The sequence below is a fragment of the Scleropages formosus genome, chromosome 1 (genome assembly GCF_900964775.1).
Source record: "Scleropages formosus chromosome 1, fSclFor1.1, whole genome shotgun sequence".
In the NCBI taxonomy this organism is placed as follows: Eukaryota; Metazoa; Chordata; class Actinopteri; order Osteoglossiformes; family Osteoglossidae; genus Scleropages; species Scleropages formosus.
The window spans coordinates 17,111,290-17,136,438 of NC_041806.1; the positions used below are offsets into that span (position 1 = coordinate 17,111,290).

At 48.9% G+C, this 25,149-nt stretch overlaps 2 protein-coding genes across 5 annotated transcripts in view; both read right to left on the reverse strand.

The window, feature by feature from the left end:
- The window catches only part of carmil3 (capping protein regulator and myosin 1 linker 3), a 50,530-nt gene extending 36,793 nt beyond the window's left edge, over positions 1-13,737 (reverse strand). Inside the window, exons 1-4 of the mRNA XM_018758199.2 lie at positions 13,533-13,737; positions 9,937-10,031; positions 1,501-1,551; positions 1,328-1,387 (exon numbers count right to left, since the gene is read on the reverse strand). Of these exons, the coding sequence (XP_018613715.2) occupies positions 1,328-1,387; positions 1,501-1,551; positions 9,937-10,031; positions 13,533-13,605 (279 nt within the window). The 5' untranslated portion in view covers positions 13,606-13,737. The remainder of the gene's footprint in view (positions 1-1,327; positions 1,388-1,500; positions 1,552-9,936; positions 10,032-13,532) is intronic.
- Positions 13,738-22,117: 8,380 nt separating this feature from the next.
- Positions 22,118-25,149, reverse strand: part of cdh24b (cadherin 24, type 2b) — a 104,193-nt gene continuing 101,161 nt past the window's right edge. For 3 of the 4 annotated variants that reach the window (XM_029255206.1, XM_029255204.1, XM_018758196.2), the window contains one exon: positions 22,118-25,076. In XM_029255206.1, coding sequence (XP_029111039.1) covers positions 24,117-25,076 — 960 coding nt within the window. In that variant the 3' untranslated portion in view covers positions 22,118-24,116. The remainder of the gene's footprint in view (positions 25,077-25,149) is intronic. The other variant, XM_029255205.1, reaches the window with a different exon arrangement.

Here is a 25,149-nt window from a genome sequence, read left to right on the forward strand (position 1 = left end):
TATCCTTGTGAAATGTTCCCTTAAGGTGCAGGAAAACAAGTCACACATATAAAGGGGTGCCAAACAGGAAATAAAATCATAGAAGGAATATATAAATATAAATGAACATGCACTCGGAGCAAAAGTTCAGGATCCACCCTGAGCACATCCCTCTCCGCGGCCGTCTGCACGTCCCCCACCAATGAAAATGTCTTGCTTATGGAAACATGCAAACAAAGACAAATCCTCTGGACTTGGGTGATGTGTCAACATTATCATACGCTCACTTCCACCAGCCAAAAATACACTTGTGATGTTTGTACCTGGGGTCTTGGATGACAATGACATACATAAACTTCAGTATGTAAATATAAACAAAAGACCATTTCTTTCATCTTCTCTAATGTAGGGCCATGGTGGTCCAGAGCCTATCCTGTCAGCACAGAGTGTGAGGCAGGGTACACCCTAGACAGAACACCAGTTCATCGCAGGGTAGCCACAAACACACATACACTATGTGCAATTTAGGGTTGCCAGCTCATCTGACCTGCATGTCTTTGGATTGTGGGAGGAAACCAGAGCACCCAAACCACACTTACACAGACATAGAGAGAACACGCAAACTGAGCCGGATTCAAGCTTGTACCCCAACAGCACAGGTCCTGTGAGGTGGCAGTACTACCCATTGCACTATTGTGCTACACTCCCTCAATTTATGCAACCTTAAATGTGAGATGTGTCCACAGTGACTGGACTCACGCAAGCAGGTTAAATCTTTCATAAATGTGCGCTTTCATTCATGTTCCGAGTCTGGTTCAGATAAACGCAGAACATTAAACAGGTGGAAAGGAATCCAAGGAAAGGCGTGCTTCGTGAAAAATGACCGCATACGTGTGACCTTCTATGTCATTAATGATACATGTTAGTCAAACGTAAAGTGTGTTTGTTTACTCATGTTTTCCTCATGGTGCGGTGGCGCAGTGGGTTGGACCACAGTCCTGCTTTCCGGTGGGTCTGGGGTTCGAGTCCTGCTTGGGGTGCCTTGCGACGGACTGGCGTCCTGTCCTGGGTGTGTCCCCTTCCCCCTCCGGCCCTGTGTTGCCGGGTAGGCTCCGGTTCCCCGCGACCCCGTATGGGACAAGCGGTTCTGAAAGTGTGTGTGTGTGTGTGTTTTCCTCATGTTTACTCATGTCACCACACATACATATTGGTATCAATGAGGAAACATTTTTCTTGGACTCCAGTAATGACAACGGATTCAGAACGGCCTGGGATTTCACTCAGAGATGTAAATGAAATGGAAAGAGACGGTTCAAGGCCACGCCACCCCTTCACCCACTCATCTTACCCTCTGCTCAGGCTGAGTGCTCATCGATCGGATCTCCAGGAAGTTAAAAGTCACTTCCACCTGCAATCACATTCACACTTTCTGTTATACATTCAATAAAACCTTTTTGAGTGGGGAAAATACTTCTTTGTGCAACAACAATGTGGAGTCAAACTTAGCGAGGTAGCTGTTACCTTGGAAGGTACTTTCGGAGCTAGGAAATAAAGCCTCCATGTTGCAAGAACCTCAGATGAACAGAAAGATGTGCACGTTAGATGCTGTACGTTTACAAAAAAACATATTGTAGAACAGGTAAACATACAGTATATGCGTATATGTATCATAAGATTTATTTTTTATCATAATAACCACAGCAACACTGGGTAACAGTGACATACAGAGACAAACACAGGCAACAACACAGTAACAATAAGGTATAAATCAACAGTACCAAATTACAACATCTCATCAGCGATGGACTGCCATCGTCCGAGTCCGTCATCTGCTACAATGTGTAGCTGTGAGTTGCAGCTCAAATGCGGTAAAAGCTACAAAGGGAGCAGTGGACCCGTCCTTTAGAAAACCCAGCCAGGCCCGACTGGGATTTGCACAAACGAGTGTAAAGTTGAGAGAACCCCAACAACCGACATGTGCCTGTTTATTATCATATTTATTATCGTGTTTCACATCACATCAAAACTGAATGCAGCTTACATCCCGGATGCCGTTCCCGGGACCACACTCACCTGCTCATACACCTACGTACAGAACAGAACCCAGCCGGATCCAGTTTGACGGAGGATTAAAGCCCCCCCATCGGTACTCTTGCAGAATCCCTACTGTCAGCGTAATTTAGCTCAATACCAGGCTGAATTTTAGTCTCGGAAATCTGCCAAAAGACCTATAGAGTATCGTGCCAATGTGATCAAAATTCGTATCTAAAACGCTGAAAGAAGTAGAATATTTTAAAACAGTGAGTGAAGAGAAACGAGGCTGGGGCTTCTGGTAGCCTGTCCATGTCGGAGCAGAGCTGTGAGACTGTGGCAATGCTCCTAACAATGTCATCTGTCCCAAATTTGTGCCGGCAATATTGCGAATTATAGCACTAAAGTGTTATTGAACTGAATTTAATTGAATTGTCACAAGAAAAGAAAGACGAATAGATGTGCTAAGTGACTGGGGGGGATACTGAGAAGGTCTCTGGTGTCGATAATATTTACTAGAGACAGAAAGAGTGATACGACAGGCACAGGGCTGGACCTCAAGAAGCCACCTCTCTCTGCGTGGCTCTGGGACGTGGAACCCAGGAGGAACGGCACACACCCCGGACACAGCAAAGAGGAGCTCCGCACACAGATGATGAGGATGCCCTTCTGGCTCCTGCTATGTGGTCAAAATGGTTACGGCAGAAAAAGCACAGGGCAACAGACAGTGGCTACAGACAGTGAGAGAGCAGCTTGAAGAGAGACCAGCACATGAGACACCAGCATTAAAATGATCTTATTGTAAAGGCCAGAGACCATCCCTGTCACAGCCGTGACAATCATGCATGTTGGCTGGCTGTGTTCTTCATTTCACATCTGTGCTCTTCACCCTACTTCACTTATTGTTGGGTGTGTAATATCCTTCCATCTGTCCATCCATCCGTCCCTCAGTCTGTCTGTCCATTTCATTAACTGCTTGTCCTGGTCAGAGTCGTGGAGGTCTGGAGCCTATCCCAGAAGCCTAGGTCCAAGGCCGAATACACGCTGTACATACAGATGTCTGCTTTACAACAACTATTATTAATTATTTGGCACATTTTCTACATTTATTTATTTAGCAGACGCTTTTCTCAAAACGACTTCCAATGAACTCTAAGAAGTGTTATCAGCCTACACGACTTACACTGCTAGATACACTACTTACACTGGGTCACTCATCCATACATCAGTGGAACACACTCTCTCTGTCACTCACACAATGGGGAACCTGAACAGCATGTGTTTGGAATGTGAGAGGAAACCAGAGCACCCAGAGGAAACCCATGCAGACACGGGGAGAACATGCAAAACTCCACACAGACTGAGCGGGGATCGAACCCACATTCTCTCGCACCACCCGGGCGCTGTGAGACTTTCTACTATGCAAGTGTTACCTTTCTCTTTTATGAAGAGCAGAATTATGAAATATTTGTGTTTTTAGTTTACTCTGTAAACCTGCGCTTAACCACCTGCTTAGTTAATTAATTTGTGTGCTTACAAAAACTCATACAAGTTGTTCCCTTAGTGGACAGATGAAGTATGGTGAGGGGGGAGAGAGAGAGAGAGAGAGAGAGAGAGAGAGAGAGAGAGAGAGAGAGAGAAAGAGAGAGAGAGGGAGAGAGAGAAGAAGAGAGACAGACAGACAGGCAGAGAGAGAGACGGAGAAACAGAGAGGGAGAAAAAGACAGAGAGAGGGAGACAGAGGGAGAGAGAGAGAGAGACTCGGCGCACTGGGTTCGTGCTAAGCTGAGCGCGGCTCATTTTGCCGCTAATCTTTTAACGGCTCTTCATTTGGCCGCGCCGAGCGAAAGAAAAGTTAAAGAAGATTTTAAAACCCACTGAAATATCCAGCGGTCCCGCTGACACCTCGAAGAGCCTTTCGGTAAACATGTCTCTCGGCATTTTCTCCTCACTTCGAGAGAGGCGGCGAGGGCGGGAAAAAAAAAAAAGCGGAGCGAGAGCGAGTCTGTGTCGCGCGCTCGGGCTCCACAGCACGCGCGCGCACACACACACAGGGTTAACTGAGCCCTATTAGAGGGTTCAAATGGAAAGAAGAACAGCTGGGGAGCGGCGGTCCACATCCGCACACACTGACTGCTGCAGAAAAGCGCAGAAGTAATTAATCTCATTCATAATTTAAGATATTATTAACACTTTTCACCCCCCGCTCCAGTCAACATTATCTCTCTCTTTCGTTCCTTATTCCCGTTCCCTTTTCTCTTTATTTTCCTGTTATTTTTTTCATTTCTCCCTCTTCTTTCCTCCTGACTATTCTCTGTGTACTACTGGTGTCCCCCCGAAGTCCCTCTGCACATCTCCGCACCAAACCGTCCCTCCGGTCTCCACTCCAGCTCAGCTCTCCCCCTTTCCATTTCCTCAGTGTCACATCCTCTCACACTCGCTCCCCGCTTTCTCTCTCCAGCCCTCTCTAGAAAGATCCCGAACACAAACATAGTACCACGGTATACACGATACCACGCGTCACCTGCATTTAAACATTCGTTCAAACGTCTCCGGGCCACAGTTGAAAAAGGTCACCACAGCACAGTAGCCCGAGTGGTTCCTGAACCGAGGGCTTCCTAACAACGTTTTTATAAAAAGTCTCCTGCTACGTTATAACGTCCACACAGGGGTTAAAAATGCAAGTGGAAAATGCTGGAGGAGAAGTGTGTCCAACCGACACAATGCGCTCCTAACCCTGCAAACAAGAGAAGGTTCCACAAGAGTCCTGGAACTTGTCAAAGCTCCAGCTATCAAAGCAGGGGGAGAGGAAACGTGTTCCTATTAACATGTTATCAATAATGCAGTGCTTCTCACCGGGTTCCCACTCGATGGGCTCGGATCGGGGAGCGAGTGCTGCACCCCGAATCACATCGATCCGCTGCTGACGTGTCCAAAGTGAGCAAACATCACTCTGGTAGCTGGACAGCAAGCTGAGAATCCCCCCGTTTCCACCTGAAAGCCACCTGTTTCCCAACGTGAATGAAGGCGTGCAGTTTGCCATTATTTGAGTGGCCACTTTGTTAGGTACACCTGGCTAGTAGATGAGCTCAGCAACAAGGTTCCACCGCGTTCTTGGCTCCTACTGGCTTGACAGCAGATGGTGATTCTAATGCTGATTTCAACCGTAACTGGACCTCTGGACCCGGTGTGAATTCTTTCCATGCTAAGACACACCTGTGTGACTCACTGTCATGAGTGGCAGTTGTACCTAAAAAAGCAGATGGGGGATGGAGACCATGTTTGCATGTGGGGAGGTGTGTTTAACGCACTCAGTTGAAATCGGTGGTGCAATGAGGTGTCCGGGTTGAGGACTTCACTTGATGCCAAGAATTGAAAAGAGGAGAAGCTGGGAGAGGAGTCCAGGGCAATACCTGGTCCTTCTCTGGGGAAAACTGCCCCCCGACACCGGAGCAAGCTGCTGGAAAGCACGGTTTGATCCCTGCCCACTCCTGAAACTGTCGCAGAGATAAAAGAGCGCTGCTGCTACAAGACTCACCCTCATCCCCCCTGCTTGAGCCCCCCACCTGCTCAAGGCCCCCCCCCGTCGAGGTTCCCCTTTGAATGGCTGTTAAACCACGGCTGGCCCTGATTCCACTGAAGAGAGGCAGTGCAAATGCTGCTCGGGGAGAAATGTGCTCCAGATTTGGTAACGGAGGCCCCGGCAAACCGCAGAGGGGACGGATGGTGCTCACCCTGGTCGACCAGAACAGGGAGAGGAGGGGCTGCGCTGGAAAACGCACCAGGATCTTTGAATCACACCGAAAGGGGTGCCCTCGATTCTGAGGTGGAAAGCAGACATGGCCGTGGGTCTTGAGGTGAGGTGTAGGGAAAACTGTGGCATGTAGTTCTAGTGTGTGCAACTTATAAATGTTGACTTTGTCATCTATTTCATAATTTTTTATTGTCTTTGTTGGTTATAACCACACTGTGTTGCTATGCGTCATGTTGAGCTGCTGTGTGCAAATTTCCCTGCAGGGATTAATAAAGTATTATAAAGTCCTATCATATTGTATCCTATGTGGAAGAACTCACACACACACCATCTGAACTGCTTGTCCCATACAGGGTCACAGGGAGTCAGAGCCTAGCCTGGCAACACAGGGCGTAAAGCTGAAGGGGGAGGGGACACACCCAGGACGGGACGCCAGTCCGTCACAAGGCACCCCAAGCAGGACTCGAACCCCAGACCCACCGCGCCCCCCCGTGGAAGAACTGTGATGTCCATTTCCATGGGTCCATGGGCCGAACCGTGTGGAAACACCAAGAGGGAGAACCATATTACCTCAACTTTCAGTTATATCTTTACTGTTATATAAACCAATGCACACAATAATAGAAATTTCTCTTGCACTAATGAATTATATGCATCCTATTACACTTGTGGCTGTACTTTTTAAAGAAAATTTTTACTGGCCTGAATTATACTTTATCACAGATTAAAACATATGATGTATAAATAAACAATCTGTTTTGCACCAGTGAGTTATAGTCAATGAGCTCTGGGGAAAGGGGGGTGCGGTGGCGCAACAGGCTTGGCCAGGTCCCACACTCTGGTGGGGCTGGGGTTCGAGCCCCGCTTGGGGTACCTTGCAGCAGACTGGCATCCTGTCCTGGCTGTGTCCCCTCCCCATCCAGCCTTGCGCCCTCTGTTCCCGGGTTAGGCTCAAGATCCCCACAACCCTGCTTGGGACAGGTGGTTTCTACGTGCGTGCACGCTCTGGTGAAAAGGTATGATATGGTTATTGCAGCTTTCATCCTACTCGTAGTGCACTGAAAGAACTAAATGCTCTTTTCCACGGAAATTCCCCTTAAAAATGCGAAGGAAAATAAGACGTAAAACACGTGCTACTATAGATGTCCCTGTGAGACAGAGACATTCGTACTAATAAGAGAAAATTGTGAGGAAACATCAAAGTCGGGGTTCAGATGGACGCAAAGAGATTGTGGTTTTGAGCCGAACCCCTTATAGGGCGAAGGGGGAGATCCAGCACTTCAGACAGCGGCATAACAAACTTGCAGCCGCACAGATGAAGAAATCAGTCCGACTTCATCCAGACAATGGGGTTCGATTCCCCTGAAGCACATCGTGGAGTGCTAGAGAATGCGAGACGTCCCCCTGAAGGAGCAGTGGAAAGGACAAGGAAGAGAGACAGCAGCGTGTGTCTATGTGTGTGTGACAGTGAGGGAAAAATCGGTCGGTTGTTTGTTGGGTTTCCGCAGAGCAAGGATAGCCTGAGCGGAGGAGGAGAGTTAAAGGGGGCAGATCGCCTGGGGTCACAGCCCGAATGCCTGAGGGGAATGCTCCCCCGCCACTGCGCCTGCAGCTGACCCACGCAAGACGAAGCACGACACAATGAATAATTAAAGAAGAGGAAGAAGAAGCATTCGGGGCATCGAATGGCATATGACATCCTGTTGTCACGGGCTGCTCTGCTCTCCCTCACTCATCCTCATCCTTTGTTCCTTCCACACTTCTTTTTTCCCTGACGCTCTCCCCGTGACCTCCCACCGGAGGTGCATTTCTCCAGCTGTGTCAGAAGATGCTCTGTTAAACACCTCGTGATGCAGACGCCCCCTTAGGCACTGAAACCAGAGCTGCTGTCTGCGTACGTGTATGTGCAGAGCCGTGGATAAAAGTATTTGCCCCCTTCCGGCTTTCGCGGCTTTTCAACATCAGAATTCATCAAATCTTTTTGTCATTTACAGCAGTCTGTGAATGGAGTCTGAGCGGGAAAAAATTATGCCGCTGTCCCTTTTATCTCATTTCCTTCTCATGGAACAAAATTATTTGTGCATCATGGTAGTGAAATAAAAGCAGTTTGTGCCACCTTTACATGCAATGACTGCAACCACACACTTCCTGTAGCTGTCAACCAGGGTGTCACATCACTGTGGAGGAGCTTCGTCCCACTCCCGGTCCACGCAGAACTGCTTTATCTCACTCACGTTTGCAGGTGTTCAAACAGCTCTTCTCAGGTCTCTCAGGCCTCAACATCTCGAATGCATTCAGGTTGGGGCTTCGAATAGGCTGTTGCATATCTTCGATTTTTTTTCCCAACATCCTGATGTTGATTTCCTTGAATGTTTGGGATCCTTATCTTGCTGTAAGACCCACCTGTCCTTCAGCTTCAACTCAAAGGCTGATATCTCACTTCCCCTGAAGATTTTTCTGATTCAAAGTGAAATCTGTGGTTCCTTCAACGTAAAGCAAATACTTTTTCACGCTACTGTATCTGTGACGTACGGCAGGGATGCGAAACCTGTATCTGCGCTTGATGGGCAGAAAAGCTGCTGCATGGAGTTTCTATCTGTGTGTGTTTGCATGCAGACGCATGGCTGCCTGGGGCACCCCATGTTGTTGTGTTGAGCGCACTCTGTGTCCATTAGGGATGACAGGACACGGCGGGACTGTCACAGCCCTGTCAAGCACAGGTGGCAGATGGAGCTTGGCTCAAGGGCACTTAGAAGATGCCAGCTTCACCACCAGCACTTGCATTTGGGGATGGCTTAGTGACCTCTGCCTGTTTTTCTCTGTTAACTTAGCTGTTTTTCACTCTGTCCGAGGTCTTGATTTTGCAGCCGGCATCATCGTGTGATCAGGATGTGGTCTCCTCACCTCTACCAGCTGCGATTGACCTGAGAGGTTATTCCGAAACGGGCGGCCCTGCAGGCCCTGAGTTCAGCAGCCTTATTAGAGAATGCCGAATTCACCTCTGACCGCTGAGACAAAGGTCAGTGTTGGCTTGACATGACCGAAAGGAGTGGGTTATGTGGTAAGGTTATGTGTACTGTACCAGCATGCCCAAAGGGCTTCCTTCCATTTGGACTCATCTCACTGCATCTGAGTGGTCAGATACAAAGAGCGGTGAGCGCACGAATCGAGGAACGGCGAGAGACGCGGAGGAGAAAAAGAGCAGCCAAGGGAAGACCGGAGGAGATTGAGAACAAGAGCTTTATGCACTGGAGAGGGTTTCACGTCACATCCCTTCATTTATGTGCTGCTTTAACTGCCTTTCACAAGAGCCCTTTATTTGGCTGCTTCATTTGATGGTTTATTTAGATGTTTTGCAACAGATCAGACAAGGCACATGTTTTCTTCATCATGCCAATTAGGAAGATGGGAGAAGCACAAGTGATGCAAATGGACTTGAATGGAAGCGAGAGGATGGGGGGGTGATGGAGGGGGACGCTGATGGGGAAGGACAGAGGCTGGTGGAGATGGAGAAACACAATGACATTAGCGGCGATGAAGATGGGCGAATGAAATAGATGGCATGAGGGAAAGGGAGAGGCCTGTGTTAGCCAGCAGGCTTTGTCAAGGGTCGGCGCTGAAACTAAAAACCTCAGAGCCGCACTTTTCCATCCTGCAATTAGCGCTTGTGATTCCAAGTAATTGGTTACACTTCGATTACAGGCTAGGAGCATGCCGTGCCTCGGGGGTTTCCTCCAGTATCCGACCGGCACGTCTCGCCGGCTGGAGCAGACGCGACAGGCAACAACATTGACACCCCCAGTGACTCCTTATAGTTGTTTACTCTATACTTTACTGCAGTTGTTTACTATAGTTGTCTACTGCTTACTTAAAATGTCTAATGGACTCTACAATTTTACACTTGACTCTTGCGACAGCTCTTCTGCTCAAGAATGCAAGTTAGTCTAAGTCTCTTTCTCAAGAGTACAACAGCAGGGCCCTTTAAACCAGAGACCCTTGGGTCAGAAATCCCATTCTGCCACCTGTTATCATGATTTCAGATAATTAGACCTACGAAATGGCGGGAATTTTTCCTCTCATTGTCACCCTGAAAAGAGGCAACAAACTGAGCAGCAGAGTTTGGTTGTGAACTGATTGTCAAGACCGCAGATGGAGAACGACGACGACCCTACCAAAATCCGGTCCTCCGACTTGCCAGTCTTGACGTCCAGCTTGACACTGCGTATAAGCTTGATCGATGGTTTGTCGATAACCTTTCTGACACTCTCTGTGGAAAAAAGAAAAGCACCACTTAAAAACACATACAAAGCACAAATTCAGAAAAAGAAACTTCTAGATACATAACCACACAGTATATAAAAAGAGTGTGAGCAAGGAGGGTGTTTCGGAAGTTTGACTGATTCGCTGAAGTACACAGATCCATTCATGTGTTCATATGCAGTCGTGTCAGTGATGGGTTGACAAAAGATCTAACCCTTCTACCTGCCGGACAACCTTGTTTTCTGTTTCCGTTTTTGTTTTTTTTAACATAGGTTACATTGGAAACGACTAACACTGTAAAACCTAGAGATTTCGCAAGGTTGGCTGCACCGAGTCCATCTAAAGCACAGACAGATAAAGCCACACATTCACCGTGAGCCCGTCGGGCCGATAAGACGACAGTCTTTGTGCGACGCGGTCGCTCGATGATGAATTCATTCACTAACTGACATTCTGTAAGTCAATAAACTCACATACTGATTGCGCATCAAGCGCATAAATCACATCTAAATGAACCATCAAGTCGGTGCTCAGTTACACAGTGAGTCAGTGTTTCCCCTGCTGCCATGCACAGGAGGTCACTAGCATGCTACAAAAAATAAACGAGGCTCTAAAAATAGTTTGTCTGAAAAAAGCATTTTAATGCATGTCCGAAAGCGCAGCGACAACACAGGACTCATGTCAACAGTGTGGAAAAACACAGCACGAAATGAAAAACTGGTATGATGTGTGCGAAGTTAACTAAGGTCACGTTCACGTTCCCTTGACCACACGAACGCAGCGCTAGGTGAGCTTGCACGGCACCAGCAAGACACAGCCGCACCATTTGCCACCTAGAAAATGCCACCTATTGGGACGCAGCGGTGGCCGGTGACGAAGTTCCACAAAGTCACTGACGGCGCGACTGAGGAACACACACTGCAACTGACCGGCAGTCACAAGCACATGACTAACAGCAGATGACAATCCGGCAAACAAAAGCAAATGAGACCTTAACAAGTGGCCTAAAAATGCAGACGGCTCAAAATAAAACCTCCTGAAATTGTTCGTGGGACAGCATGACCTCACTAAACACCTTCTGGTGTTCCTCATGAAACATGAACGCGTTCCAGTGCTATCGATATGAATATTTTTTTCGTTTTCATAGTGCGTTTCCCTTTTTCATTTAATGAAATTCTTTAAATATATATCCGTTGCCCAACGAGCGCTTTGACAATATAAATGCTGATCTTGTCACACCAGTAACGCGTCTCGGAGTTCAGCCTGACTAACGGATTGAAGGAGCGACTGACGGACAACTTAACTAACGCTAACCGGACACGCTGACTTGTAATCCCATACGGTGAGACACCTGTGTCCCCTGCTAATCCGTCACACACGTTCCAACCCTCTCTGTCTCACACATACCCCAACTCACACACACACACACACACACACACACACACACACACACACACACACACACATACAAACACACACAGCAGAAGCACCTCTCACAAAATGCAGGGTTTAAATGGAAACTGAAACAGAGAAGTGACCGTAGACGGTAAAGAAACATAATGCAGCAGTTAAACTCGGGATGGGGGGGGGGGGAGACATTTGATCATGTTGGGCAGAAAGGAGGAGAGATAAACGGATATAGAAAGAGAAATGTTAAGAAGTTAAATCACACACACACACACTTTCAGAACCGCTTGTCCCATACAGGGTCACAGGGAACGGGAGCCTACCCAGCAACACAGGGCATAAGGCCAGAGAGGGAAGGGGACACACCCAGGACAGGACACCAGTCCACCGCAAGGCACCCCAAGCAGGACTCGAACCCCAGACCCACCGGAAAGTAGGACTGTGGTCCAACCCACTGCGCCACCGCACCCCCATTGAAGGTAAATCAATATTTTTGAATATTAAAGCAGAGTTTTAAAATAGATTCAGGATAATATACCTACAGTATTGCATTGCACAAAAACACGCCCAGCAGTAGAACAGGTGCAGGATGGATGTCCAGGCAAACACACACACACACAATACATGACCATTAAAAAGCACTGCTAAGTCCACCCTACCAAGCAGGTGGAAAAAAAGAAACCCAGTAGAAGGAAAGCCACGGACTCGTCATATTCAATTCCAGTCAACGGTGAAGACCCCCCCGTTCCGGCATCACCAGATCTCTTAGCGCTGGAGGCCGGAAAAAAAAAAAAAAAAACACTCAGAGAGACATGGAGGCAAAGAGCATCGAACAGGCAGGGAGTTAATGCAGCTGTAATCAACTTTAATCTCTGCAAAACCCAATCACTTAAAGCCAATCCAATCCTGGGGAGGGACGGACGGAGAGAGGCAGGGGAAGGACAGAAGTACAGTAAGAACAAGTACATATGTTCATGAGGGGGGGTGATGAGACCCACGTGTCCATTAAGGAACAGTCCCTGCTATGTGCAGATGAGTGACACCGTCACTTGGTGCTGATGGCTCTGTCAGGGCCTCATACCTACTGGTACTCCCGCACAGGCGAGCCGAGGAAGTCTGGGGAGGGGTGGAGGGAACGGAAGTGGTTGGAAATGTGAGATGAGAGGATGAAGCGGAGAGGGCCGGCGGCAGGGGGGTGTTGGGGGTAAAAAGTGAGACAGATGAAAAGGAAGAGACGGCGCGGAAACTGGTGCCGGAGACACACTGAGGAGGGACGAGTCGGAGAGCTAATTAACGTCGCGTGCTTAATAATGCCGTTTGTAGTAATTAAGCACGAGACAAGACGTCCCCTGTAGATCTGTCGTCTTATCACCCAGACACGGCTCACTGTGTGTGCGATTAAGTGTGCGGGACTGTGTGCGTTGCGTGTGCAAGTGTCACCTGTACAGGTGACTAATACACAATTGCTGTGCGACTGTGACAGTGTTTGTGTTTGTAACTGATGTTTGCAGGACAGCAGCTGTAGACATTTCACTGTATAGAGGAAGTGTGTGTGTGTGTGTGTGTGTGTGCGCGCGCGCCTGCACAAGTCCAAAGCCCAGAACTATGACTCCTTCAGGTATAAACAAGCCACACAGTCCTTGACTCCGTCCTGTCGGGTTTCATCTCTGAGGGAACGACCAAACAAACACACACTACAGTTCACACACACACACACACATCCCTCTGCTGAAAAACAATATTCATCAGATGCTGCAAATAAGAAAAAAGGGTTCGTCTGATCATCTGAAAAGCACAGGATGGGAACTGATACGAGTATCGCTTTCACCGCTGTGGTGTGTGTGTGTGTGTGTGTGCGTGTGTGTGTGTGTGTGTTACTCGTTCCGGGGGAAGGGGAGCATATCGGCGGGGATGCTGGACGTTCAGCATCGAGCCGGGTGACACACACACATACACACACACACACACACACACACGATACACAGATCACACAGACTCTGCAACGGCGCACAGCGACCGGGTCGCCACTGATGCTGATGCTGATATTGATGCTGATATTGATGCTGATGGTACCTGCGCTCCGCTGCCCGTCTCTCCTCACCTGTCATCTCCTTGCTCACGTTGATGAAGTAGGAAGAGGAGGCGGCGGCGGCCGCGGTCTCCTTGGAAGCCATCGCTCCTCTTCCTCGAGGTTTCCCCCCCGCGCGCGGCTTCCTCACGCCGTGGACAAGGCGGCTGCAGCACGGGGCCCGAGCGCGCACATTCCGACAGGACGGACACCCGCGGGCTTCCACTCACACACTCACTCACACACTGATCATGGGAGGAGGAAGGGAGAGGAGGAGGGAGCGGAGATACAGAGAGAGAGAGAGAGAGAGAGAGAGAGAGAGAGGGATGGGGGGGTTGATGGGGGGCAGAAGTTGAGAGGCGCCGCACACGCGATTCCGATATTTTCATAAAACAAACAGAAGCAAGTATGAGTCAGTCAGTGAGCCCTTATTGCACTGCAACTGACAGGAAACCGCGGCTCGAGCTCGCGGCGCAGTTCTGGGTTAAAATTAATGTTTGAGGGGGGGGGGTCTTCCATCCTTCCTCTTTTCGTGATCATAGACGTTGCGGGAGTATTTTATAAGAAAAAAAAAAAAATGTTAAAAAATCAGGGCTCTTCACGTGGGAATCGCGTCGGTGCTGGAAGGAGCGTTGAAATTGCGTGGAAAGTTTGCGGGGAAAATGTGAGCGGAAGTCTTACACGAACAATTTGATTGACGATTTCCCGTGCATTTATCCGTTTAGCAGAAGCTTTTCTCTAAATCGACGTACATCTCAGAGCAAACACTGGACAACAAAGAATGACCGTTGGAGACACGTGAACGTCGAAGCGCCGTCAGTGTATCCAGCGTGGCACCAGTGGCTCATATAGAACTGACAGGAAACGCAGGGGTGATGGTGACAGATGATGTGATGTAAGTTCATGGAGTAGATAGATCAGGAGCAAAGGGGGTCCAGAACCAACTGAGTCTGACACCCTTCGTGAAAGGGATTCAGCAGCTCCGAGGGACAGAGGGAGCTCATTCCTTTACATCAAAACCCAAAGTGAACTCTCATATGGACTCTCATTTTGGAGACAATGTAAAGCAGTAAAAGCCCCCCCCCCCAGAGTTCCCACAGGCGGTGAAGCACACAGCACCATCACTGCACAGCAATGAAGAGCTGAGACCCCAGTCTGACTTGTACTACGATTTTGGGCCGGGGTCCGTGCGTCTGCAGTGTTCCCACCAGCCGGCACCTGTCCCCTTTCCCTTCATTTACCCCATAAATGAGATCCATAATTTAACCTCTACTCCATTTGAGTTATTGCTAAAATTTATTTAGGCTGTGTCTGTCCGAAAGAGTTTACACTTCTAGCTAGTTAACATCACAGCGACTTTCCCATGAAATGAGTGTGATGGTATGTATTTTGCTCGAGGGCTGGACAGCAGGAGGCAGGGTTCGAACCGAAAGCCCTCAGATGACAAGGTCACAGCCCTAACCGCTACGCTTGTTATTTAGTGGTCACCTGTCGGACTACTAACCAGTTACCCTACAAATCCACATAAGGTTACACAACCTCTCCTAAGGTTACCGTTTTTAAACGAAGCGACGGGGTAAAACAGTCACAGCAATGTCCATATCTGTACAGTATATACATATGGTTATATTCTGTACCGCACTGTGCTCTGGGTTCGAATGGGGCAAAGAAGGATGCACAGACACTGTTCATTGTGAACATTTGTTGGAACAGCGGCACACAGTGAGACATATCAGCACCAACACAAGGAAATAATGCTTGGACCCCTTTCCTCAAGGACCTGCACCTGACCTGCACCTGCACCTGCACCTGCACCCCAAGCCAGGCTTCCCAGGCTGCTTCACACCTCTCAGGCTTTTCTTCCCCCACACTGCCGAACAGACACTCGCCCCCTTATATTCCCTTTGAGCCCCCACAGCAGTTGAACAACTCTTTCACAATTTACCCACATTCTCAACTATTTACAATAAAAATCGGCTTCCTCCTACAGTCCAAAGACATGCTGTTCAGGTTCCCCTGTAGTGTGTGAGTGACAGAGAGAGAGTGTGTTCCACTGATGTATGGATGGGTGACCCGTTGTAAGTAATGTATCTAGCAGTGTAAGTCACCACGGTGAATAAGGTGTGTGGGCTGATAACATTATATAGAGTTCATTGGAAGTCGCTTTGGAGAAAAGCATCTGCTAAAAAAATATAAATGTAAATGTAAATATCTTTTCCCACTCAAACATGCCATGGCACCCCTCGGTAACATCTTCCCAGAAACCATCACTCCAGCCTGAGAGGTATGAGCAGTTTGGCTCTCAAGTGCTGCTGAAGGGGACAGAGGGTCTGGTGCTGATGTTCCCTTAAAGGGTCCTCGTGGTGCAGTGCCTCCCCCACGGCTCCATGTTACCTTATAAAATTCCTTTTTGTGTAACATTTAATTCCCTGTACTGACATGTGTCACATTATTGTGATCATTGTGAAAAGTGGTTAAAGATCTCTCTGATCCGCTGTCGCCCTCTTTCCGTCTCCCAGCACATGTGCCATACGGATGTCGCTGCGGCGTGTCGTGTAGCAGGGCAGGGAGGCGCTGTGGACGCGTCTGCACCCCACCCCCACACGATCTCCCTTGGGCAGCTTTTGTGAAAGGTCTCTGGAGGGGGGCAAATGGGGGGGGCGCAGCTGGCTGCAATGTCGAGCCCCGCGGTGCCCTCTGTGGTGGTGGGGGGTGGCTGAGACTTCTTTTTCTGTGGTGCGTTCACATGTTCCCGTCTGTGTGCACTGGTGCGCACGTGTGTCCGCGTCCCTGTCCACCGGAAACATGGTAGTGAAGAGGAAATGAGGGACCTCTGGGCTGTGGGCTTCGTGGGGGGGCAGATAACCAGAGGAGAGTGAGGTGTAGAGGGACAGAACGCAGACATGGGAAGTAGGGTTGTGTGCCTTATGTCCAGTAAGGATATATATTTAAAAGCCACATCTGATCACTGAACAAAGTCATGAAGATTTAAAGGAATAAATGATGGCCAAGGAATAACTGGATTATACGTATGATCGTGTACTGGTGTTGTACCGAACCATTACCTTAATTCACCTGGTTCACTATGTGTGGTATTTATGCATTTTTAGCATTGTTTTCACTCCAAAAACACAGCACTGGTTTAAGGCATTTCCGTAATGCAGTGCGCAAATGCCATTTGTCAGCTGTGCTGCTACGGGGCTAAGAGAATAACCAGACAGCAAGATGTCATACACACAGGTCATCGAAAAGTCAGTGTGAAACCCTTAATAGTGATGCCTTACGAGAAGAGAAGGGTCTTCACCTGTTTGTTGGCCTGCAAGGAACGGGTGTGTTGGGGGGGTCCTGCACCACCCCTCTGTGGCCCCAACATCACACCACTTGCTCAACAGAGTGGTGGCAAACATAAGTGGACTGGGATATACTGCCTCCTGGAGGCAGTGTGCGGTACTGCACTCTTGGCCTCTGCATCCAGCTCCTGTCATTGAATTATTTATTTAGCTGGTGCTTTTCTCCAAAGCAACTTACAAGGTTAAAGTACTTATAGTTATTTCACATGTGCGTAATTTTACCAGAGCAATACGGGCAACTATTTTGCTGAAGAGTACTACAGCTGGAAGTGGGGAGCAAACCTGCAACCTTTGCGACTAAAAGGAGGAGCTCTAACTACTATACTACCAACTGTTTCACTTTGGTTTTTTGCTCTGATTTTCTGCTCTGATTTGACAACATCCAGGAGGAGCTCAAACAGAGTAAAACACAGACAACGCTGTGAAGCTGGCTGGAAACCTGGAGACTAAACTGACGTTGACTGCACCTATCTCTCCATCTGTTGGTGAAATGCTCTTTTGTTTACAAACAAAGTAAAGGCATAATTATCAGAAATTAAAGTTGTGATGTCAGTTGAATGTTTTTTACCTCGAAGCACAGAAAACACCTAAATGTACATAAACTCGGAGCTGGAGGAGGAGGGTGGAGGGGTAGCACTTCTTTAAAACCAAACTGCAGGTTATTTTACTGGAGAAAACACAAAATACACCCATCGTTTGTGCTGATAAGCAGAGTTCTGGCCTCATTTGATCCAAGCGTTTGTTTTCCTGGCAGTCCATGGCATCCTTACAGCTGTCCCTGAACACCACAGTAAGGGGTATTATTATGTCAAGAGGCCTATCTAAAACAGGTGCAGAATGTATGTTTCTGCTTCGTTTGTTACAGGTATCCAGCCTCAGGTGTTTGCTCAGGTGTCTTTCATGTTTCACAACTGTGGCTCTACATGTCCTTGGGGCCCAAAACACTTTATTGGCCAAGAATGAGGAATTTTCCAAGGTGTATTCCCAAGGAGGAGCTGGAGAGCCGCGGGGCTGACAGCGAGCACTGGACGTGTCCATGGCCCTAGAGCTGTGACCGCAGACCTTTATTACCCTCCACTGTATTCCCGCCCCATCGTTCACTTTCTCCCTCGGTCACCCTCAGACATGCATGGATGTGGAACGAGGGCTTAAGTTGAAAATATTAAGCCTTTCCAGTTTTTATCGGCCAGATGTTTAGGTTTGTTGTTTTTATTCTATTTGTAGATGCAGACTCCAGCAGAGTTCTGGTGCCTCTCCCAGTCTCTGGTGGGTACTTTATGTTTCTCCAGTAAAAAAAAAACCTGCACTATTTTGTCCACTAGGTGTCGCTGTAGTTGATTCCAGCACAAATTCCAGGACATTGATCATTAGCAACATTTTTTTAAAATTTGTGTTTATTTTAATCCCTTTTCATTATGTGCATTTGTATTGCAATGTGTACCCCGATGATGTTTTTTTGATATGTTTCTGGAATGCTACATGTACTCGTATTTGTGTTCTAATCTGCGTTGCTGTTCTTGCTAATAAAAACAATTGAAAATGACAAACATTACTCACATGTTATATGTGCCCAGTTACTACATTAGATCATCTTGTCATAAGACCATTAAGTATGTGTGTGTGTGTGTTTGTGTTAATGGTCAAAACCTTTCAGGCCCAGCACTATAGGACCATCACATGTGACACTGTTTACACTGATTTAGACTGTGCTGAGGCCTATTATTAGATCTGGCTGCAGTTACAATTACCATATTTTATAGGTTCATGCCAGTGTTAAACGTAAACTTGATAAATTTTTACAAGACAGTTAGAAATAATAGCACAGGAGTCTTTAAATGGTCAAGCTGATACTTTGACAATTCATGTTCAAACCACGTTTAAGCAGGTTTCCACACCGGTGCTCTGGTTTCCTCACACAGTCCAAACACATATGTTTCAGGTGAACTGAGAGATCTAAAGTGTCTTAACCTGTGTGAGTGTGTAAGCGTGTGCATGCTTACCCTGCAATGGGCCAACTTGACATCCACTCCAGGCTGCACCCCATGACTTCTGAATATTCTCTGAACGCTGGACCAACAGTAGCCTATAATTACTGAATTATGGGAACACGAGCTAACGGGACAATTCTTTTAATGTAGTCAAAGTAATCACTTTGTGAAAATGTACTGGATTGTGGGACAACTGGACATGAACTCAAGGTCTCTTGCTTGGGTATGTATGTCTTTATTTTGGGCAGAGAAAGTTCTCGGAGAGAACGAGAGGAAGAGAGAAGGGGATCAGGACTGCAGGCAGAGACTGGAACTCTTGAACTAGAGCCCCCGGTAGCTCCAGGGCATGAGGTCTAGAAGGGATTTAAACAAATACGTAGTTACCAAAGCAATTTCTAATAAACTGAGAACTTAGTTTCAGTTTTAATGGAAAACATTTTTATTGGTTCACGAACCTCAAAACTGAACCCCGTTTATGGTAAAACATCACCAAATCCCATTTAACTGCAAAAGTGGAATCAACATTCACTCCTCGTAAATGCAGGGAAATGCCTTGAAAGCTGAAGTAGGAGTATTAAACGAAGGCCAGATGATTGCACCTCAAATGGTAGTATCTCGGGAGAATGACAGGTATATATTATTATGAAATAAACCGGGGTCTTCATTCTGAACACAAATGAAGAGTTTTGACCCTTCAAACCTGGCAGTTACCCAACGATGAGCTGGGAAAGTGGGGACCAGGACTATGGGGCGCCTGTGTGCGGCATTATTGATGGGGGAAAACAAGTCGACACTGTGCTTACACACTGCTGTACCCTGGAAATACTCCACTGCACTACATTTGCCAGTTAGAGTTCAGCCTTGAACAGCACAGAAATAATGGGGACAAAACTGCAAGCTGGACAGAGATATTACAATAGAAATATTAGTGTAAGATGGATGAGGGTGTGCTGATGGTCAGTGGGCCGAGACCCATGAGTGTCCAGGAAGGGGTGTCCTCATGGTGCAGGGGGGACTCTGAGCTGATCATGTCACTGGAGTTAAATCTGAATTTTTAACACAGATATGAGATTGTATTTGCATTCTGTTATAGGTGGCTCAGTGGCACAGCAAGTAGCCCTGCTGTCTCACAGTGCCTGGGTGGTGTGAGAGGATGTGGATTTTATTCCCGCTCAGTCTGTGTGGAGTTTGCATGTTCTCCCCATGCCTGTGGGCTTCCTCTGGGTGCTCCCGTTTCCTCCCACAGTCCAAAGACATGCTGTTCAGGTTCACCCCTAGTGTGTGAGTGACAGAGAGAGTGTGTGTGTTCCACTGATGTATGGATGAGTGACCCATTGTAAGTAGTGTATCTAGCAGTGTAAGTCACCGCGGTGAATAAGGTGTGTGGGCTGATAACACTACACAGAGTTCATTGGAAGTTGCTTTGGAGAAAAGCATCTGCTGAATGAATAAACTAATTCATTTAGCTAACTTTCCTCCAAAGCACCTGACAATGCTAAGGTTACAATTATTACAGCTATTGATCCAGCCAGGTTATTTTACTGGAGTAATTAGCGTAAGTATGCTGTCCAAGGGTACTACAGATGGAGGTGGGGATCAAAACAGCAACCTTCGGGTCCAAAGACAATGGAGCCAACCACTAAGCTAGAAGACCCCTGTTATTAGGGGGGAAAGGGGTAAATACTGGTGTTAAAAACAGGAAAGGAGCGAAGAAGCTGCCGCATCCTTTCCGAATCACCACATCCGCAAAGTCCACCTCCCCAAACCCACCACACGGTGGCAGTGTGGTCCCACCTACAGCGGAGGCGTCATTACGACCATTTAAAACTTTTCCTCCCTTTGAATCCAGGCTCTTTTGTTTCAATTGATTATAGCGAGAAAGAGGAATGATCAAGAATAGCATATTTTAATTACACGAGCTGTTTTATTAACCATGATTCACTGGTGACAGACTGAGTTACTCACCAGATCGGCTCAGTCAGTTCGGGACTCCCGGAACCTCGAGAACCTGCTGGACTGGACCGGACTGGACCGGACCGGACCGGACCGGACCGGACTAGTTCCAGAAGGAGCCCCAAGTACAGCAGGAAGGACGGCGGTGCTCGTATCCAGACGATCATTTATTTAATTTTAAGTCACCCACTTGTTGTCCTCGTATTATAATATTACAGCCCCCCCAGCTGTTTAAATTGTCTTTTTTTCCAATCGTGACACAAAGTTATTTCCTCCTTTCCACGCGTTCCAGCCGCGCGCTCATTCTTCCTGTTGTTCCGAAGACTTTCTCGCGGAGCAGGGAATCATGCTAATTAAAATCGTTAATGAAGATCTAATTGTGTCTCTTCAAACGGTGCAGCGCGCGGGGAGAATGGAGCGGAAATGTGTGTGTGTGTGTGAGTGAGCGAGAGAGAGAGAGAGAGAGAGAGAGAGAGAGAGAGAGAGAGAGAGAGAGAAGAAAGAGAATAGGAAAAAAAAAAAGAGACAGACACACACACACACACCCTTGTCCCTCTGTGCCCTGTCACTGTGAGTGTGTGTTTGGCCCCTCCCTGCCCCCCCCTTTACTGTAACCCGTCCAATATTTCTTTACCACAGTATTTATGTCACCTCCATGATCCAGGACTGGTGCGTGTACGTGCAGTGCCAAGTGCCCTAGCAGTCTGCGCTCACACACACGCCGGTCCCTTACACACACTGCCCACGACCCCCCAGCGCTGGTGTCGCAAACCTTATTCCCCAGAGAGACTTACAATTTTAAGGCCCATTTACACAGATGGGTAATTTTTACTAGGTCAGTTCAGGGTAAGTACCATGCTCAGGGGTTCCACTCAGGTGGGACTTGAACCTCAGCGTTTTGAGTGCAAACACAACACCTTCAACCATTGCACGCACAAACACACACAAGCAGATTTTGCTTCTGCAAGCTCTTCCCGATGAGCCACAACGTCCAGTCCCGTCCACGCACTCCGGCACCCCTGAGCACAAGATGACCGGAGGAAGGAGGTCGGACAGGAAGCGAGGCTTCGCACCCGTGTGTCAATAAACGTGTCGCTCGTTGAACGCTCGTTTTTATTGAACCAGAAGGGCAGTGTGAGCGGTTAGCAAACCCCCAATGCCCAGCCCTCCCCCTCCCCAGCCACCTGAGTGTATGATCACCTGCCTGGGAGGGGCACCGGCGTGTCCAGCGACACTCACCCCGTGACCTGTGTTTGCCCCCCCCCCCCCCCCCCCACCCTTGTCACTCCCCCGACCCAAAGGACACAAAGTGGAACTGACAGGGTTTTTATTAGTGTTCTTCGACCCCCACCCCCATACCACCTGTGACACACTCTCTCCAGGAGTGTGTGTCACTGTCGCGAAGAGTCATGTTGTAGGCACCCCTGTGGGGGGGGGGGGGGGGAGTGCTCTTCCAAACATGTCCTCTTTAATTCAGAACCACAATGGGAGGAGAATTGGGGGAAGTGTGTAAATTATGAGCGACGCTGCTATGGGACTCCTCGATGAGGTGAGGGGGGTCCGGCAGCACTGGGTGGAGGCGGGCAGGTGCTGCGTTCCATGGTCCGGATGATGGTACAGTGGTTGTGGTCAGGTTTTGGTCAGCTTGTACTCAGTGTCACAGTACAGTCCGGTCCGGGGAGGGCTGTGAACACACAGCGCAGTACAGCCGTTCACCTCCTCACGCTTGGCCTGGCTGACGCTGTCCGTCACCCTCGTTCTTGCGGGGGTACCGGTGTCCGAAGGCGCACCGTGGCGATGGTGGCAGGACCGCGGTACGCTGGGACAATGACGCTCTTCGATTTCTCAATGAAACCAGCTGGATGGCCTTTTATTCCTCGACTCTGCGCTCGCACCCCCGACAGGTGTGTAAAGGGTACCGTCCGGCGCTCCTGGAGCTTCATGCTGTGCTGGTAGCAGCGTGAGACACAGTGTGGTCCAGTTCTGGTACCGTCCTGCTGGGTCCAATCCCAGTGCTACTCTTGTACTTTTCATCAATGACAAAACATTAATTTTACATTAAAAAAAAAGAATAATTTTCAGATTGGCAATCGGACATATTTACATTTGCGATGCATCTGTATATACATAACATTTTTACACTTTGTAACTATTACACATTTCTCGATAATCATCTCCATCACGAAATTACATTGACCGGAAACGTCCTGCACATCTAAGACAACGATATGATACCACTGAGACAGGACCCGCTGCGCCCTCACAGGCCACAGACACTCTGGACGATGATCATCTGGAATATTATCATGACGGCGAATGATACTTGAGTAACACATTATTACAGACAGGGCCCTTGATCACTGTCCACAATGTCAAAGCGTCAATAAGTTAATTTTTATTATGATGTTCACGTATTTTCCTGCGGCAGTGAGGGTTGTGATGAGAGCCACAGTGCGGTCTGCCTTTGATTATGACGGAAAATTCTCTCATTTCAGGAAATATTGTCTGTGAATATTTTATTTTTGCACATGCTGTTCCACAACGACACTGAGGGCCTTGAGGTCAGACTGACTTTTTGTCACACGTATGCTTTTTTTTTTTGTTCCGGTCCGCTACCACAGATTGAAGTCTAAGACGTAACAGTCTGCGCTGCGAGTGTGTGCGCACCTGCGCGTGTCTTCAGCTACCGCTCGTCCGAACCAGAAGAGGACTGACAGAGGCGGCTGTCTAGTCTGCTGATGTTGCTCCAGTCTTATTTTTCAACATCATGGAAGAGAGGGAGAAAGAAGAACGCTCCTTTCACAAATTAAATGTTTCATAACGTTTACCGAAGAGGCAGGGAGGACCTGAATTATTAACGCTCCGGGTAGACCGCACATATGAGAGCAACACTCGCTGTGTGTTTCACGCTTCTCCCACTATTCATCTTCTCACACTTGCTCACATTCACCCCAAACCTCTGGCGCCGCCCCACGGTGACCCCAACCGTCTCTGCCCATGATCCCACCTGTAACGCGTATTTCTTCCCGCGAGGGTGTCCGTGCGGACAGACCCGACACAAAGGGAAGAACACGCCGACAGGGAGCCTTGTAACGCTGAACGGACTCGGTGGGGCTCCGCGTCCCCTCTGTCTGCGCACCAATCGCCTTTCAGAGACTTATTGCTCTAAATGACACCAATCACTCCCCCATTTCCCACTCTCTGCCCCCCACCTTTCTGTTTGTCTCCTTCCATTAATCTGCTTTACTTTAGCCGTCCTAGAGCTTCCCCTGCTGCCGCTGTTCCTCTCCCTCACCCTCCCATCTGTGCGTTTCTTTTCCTCCTCCTCAGTCCATCTCCTTCTTCCCGCTTCCAGACTTGTGCTCCTTTGCTCCGCCCTCCTTGCCTTGGTCCCGTTGCTGCTCCTCCTCCTCCTTGTCGCGCTCTTCCTCCTCCTTCTCGCGCTCCCTTTCTCGGAACAGCTCGGCCAGCCGCTGGAAGGGCGGCCCCCACTCCTCCAGGGCCCCGCCCCAGTCCAGCTCCGCCTCCTTCTCCTCCTCGCTTTCCAGGGAGCTCAGCGACCCCGCCTGGGACCCCTCCCCCTCGAGCCCGTAGATCTGCACTGAGTCGTAGGGTGGCTGTGCCGGGTCGAAGGTCACCTGCGCCAAGCGCAACCGCAGGAACTCGCCCACCCTGAGGGCCAGGGAGCCGCCTCCTCCTCTCCCCAACTCTGGGCCCATGGCCCAGCCAGCTCTGTACCCCATCTGATCCAGCATACCCCTGTTCTGCTCCGGGAAGGGTAACAGCTGGGGTATCATATCCCTCCTGCCCAGGACGTAACCCGCCACGTTGCGCCAGTCAGGTATGTACCCCGCTCCCTCGGGAAACATTCCAGACGCAGTCCCCGCTACCGACACACTGCCTTCCCTCGGCGGCCTGGCCACCATGAAGCTGCTTCCCATTTCCAGCCCACCCCTGCCCAGGCTGCCCGGATAGTCCCTGGATAGCTGCCCCTGGAGGAGGCTGCCGGTGCTGTGGCTGAAGTTGCCTGGGTGGCTATCGCTGCTCTCCTTCATGTCTGAGCAGGAGGGGGCGGGGACCGAAGTGTCTCCCGGGGTGCAATCTGGAGGAGCGGTGCTGCCTCTCTGCGGGGATTGGCCAACCTGACCGGCCCGACGACCAACAAGCGGCAGCGTGGCCGAGTCGCAGCCCCAGGTGCCGGCAAACTTCTGACCAGCTGGGATCTTCCGACCGGAACGGGTCACAACCAGAGTCTGGTCCGTGGGCAGCGATTCAGTTTGGACCTGCTGGGAGGGGAAGGAGTGGGGTCAGTTAGGTTCAGATGTGGGTCATGACTCTGCCCGGTCGGTATAAGGAAAA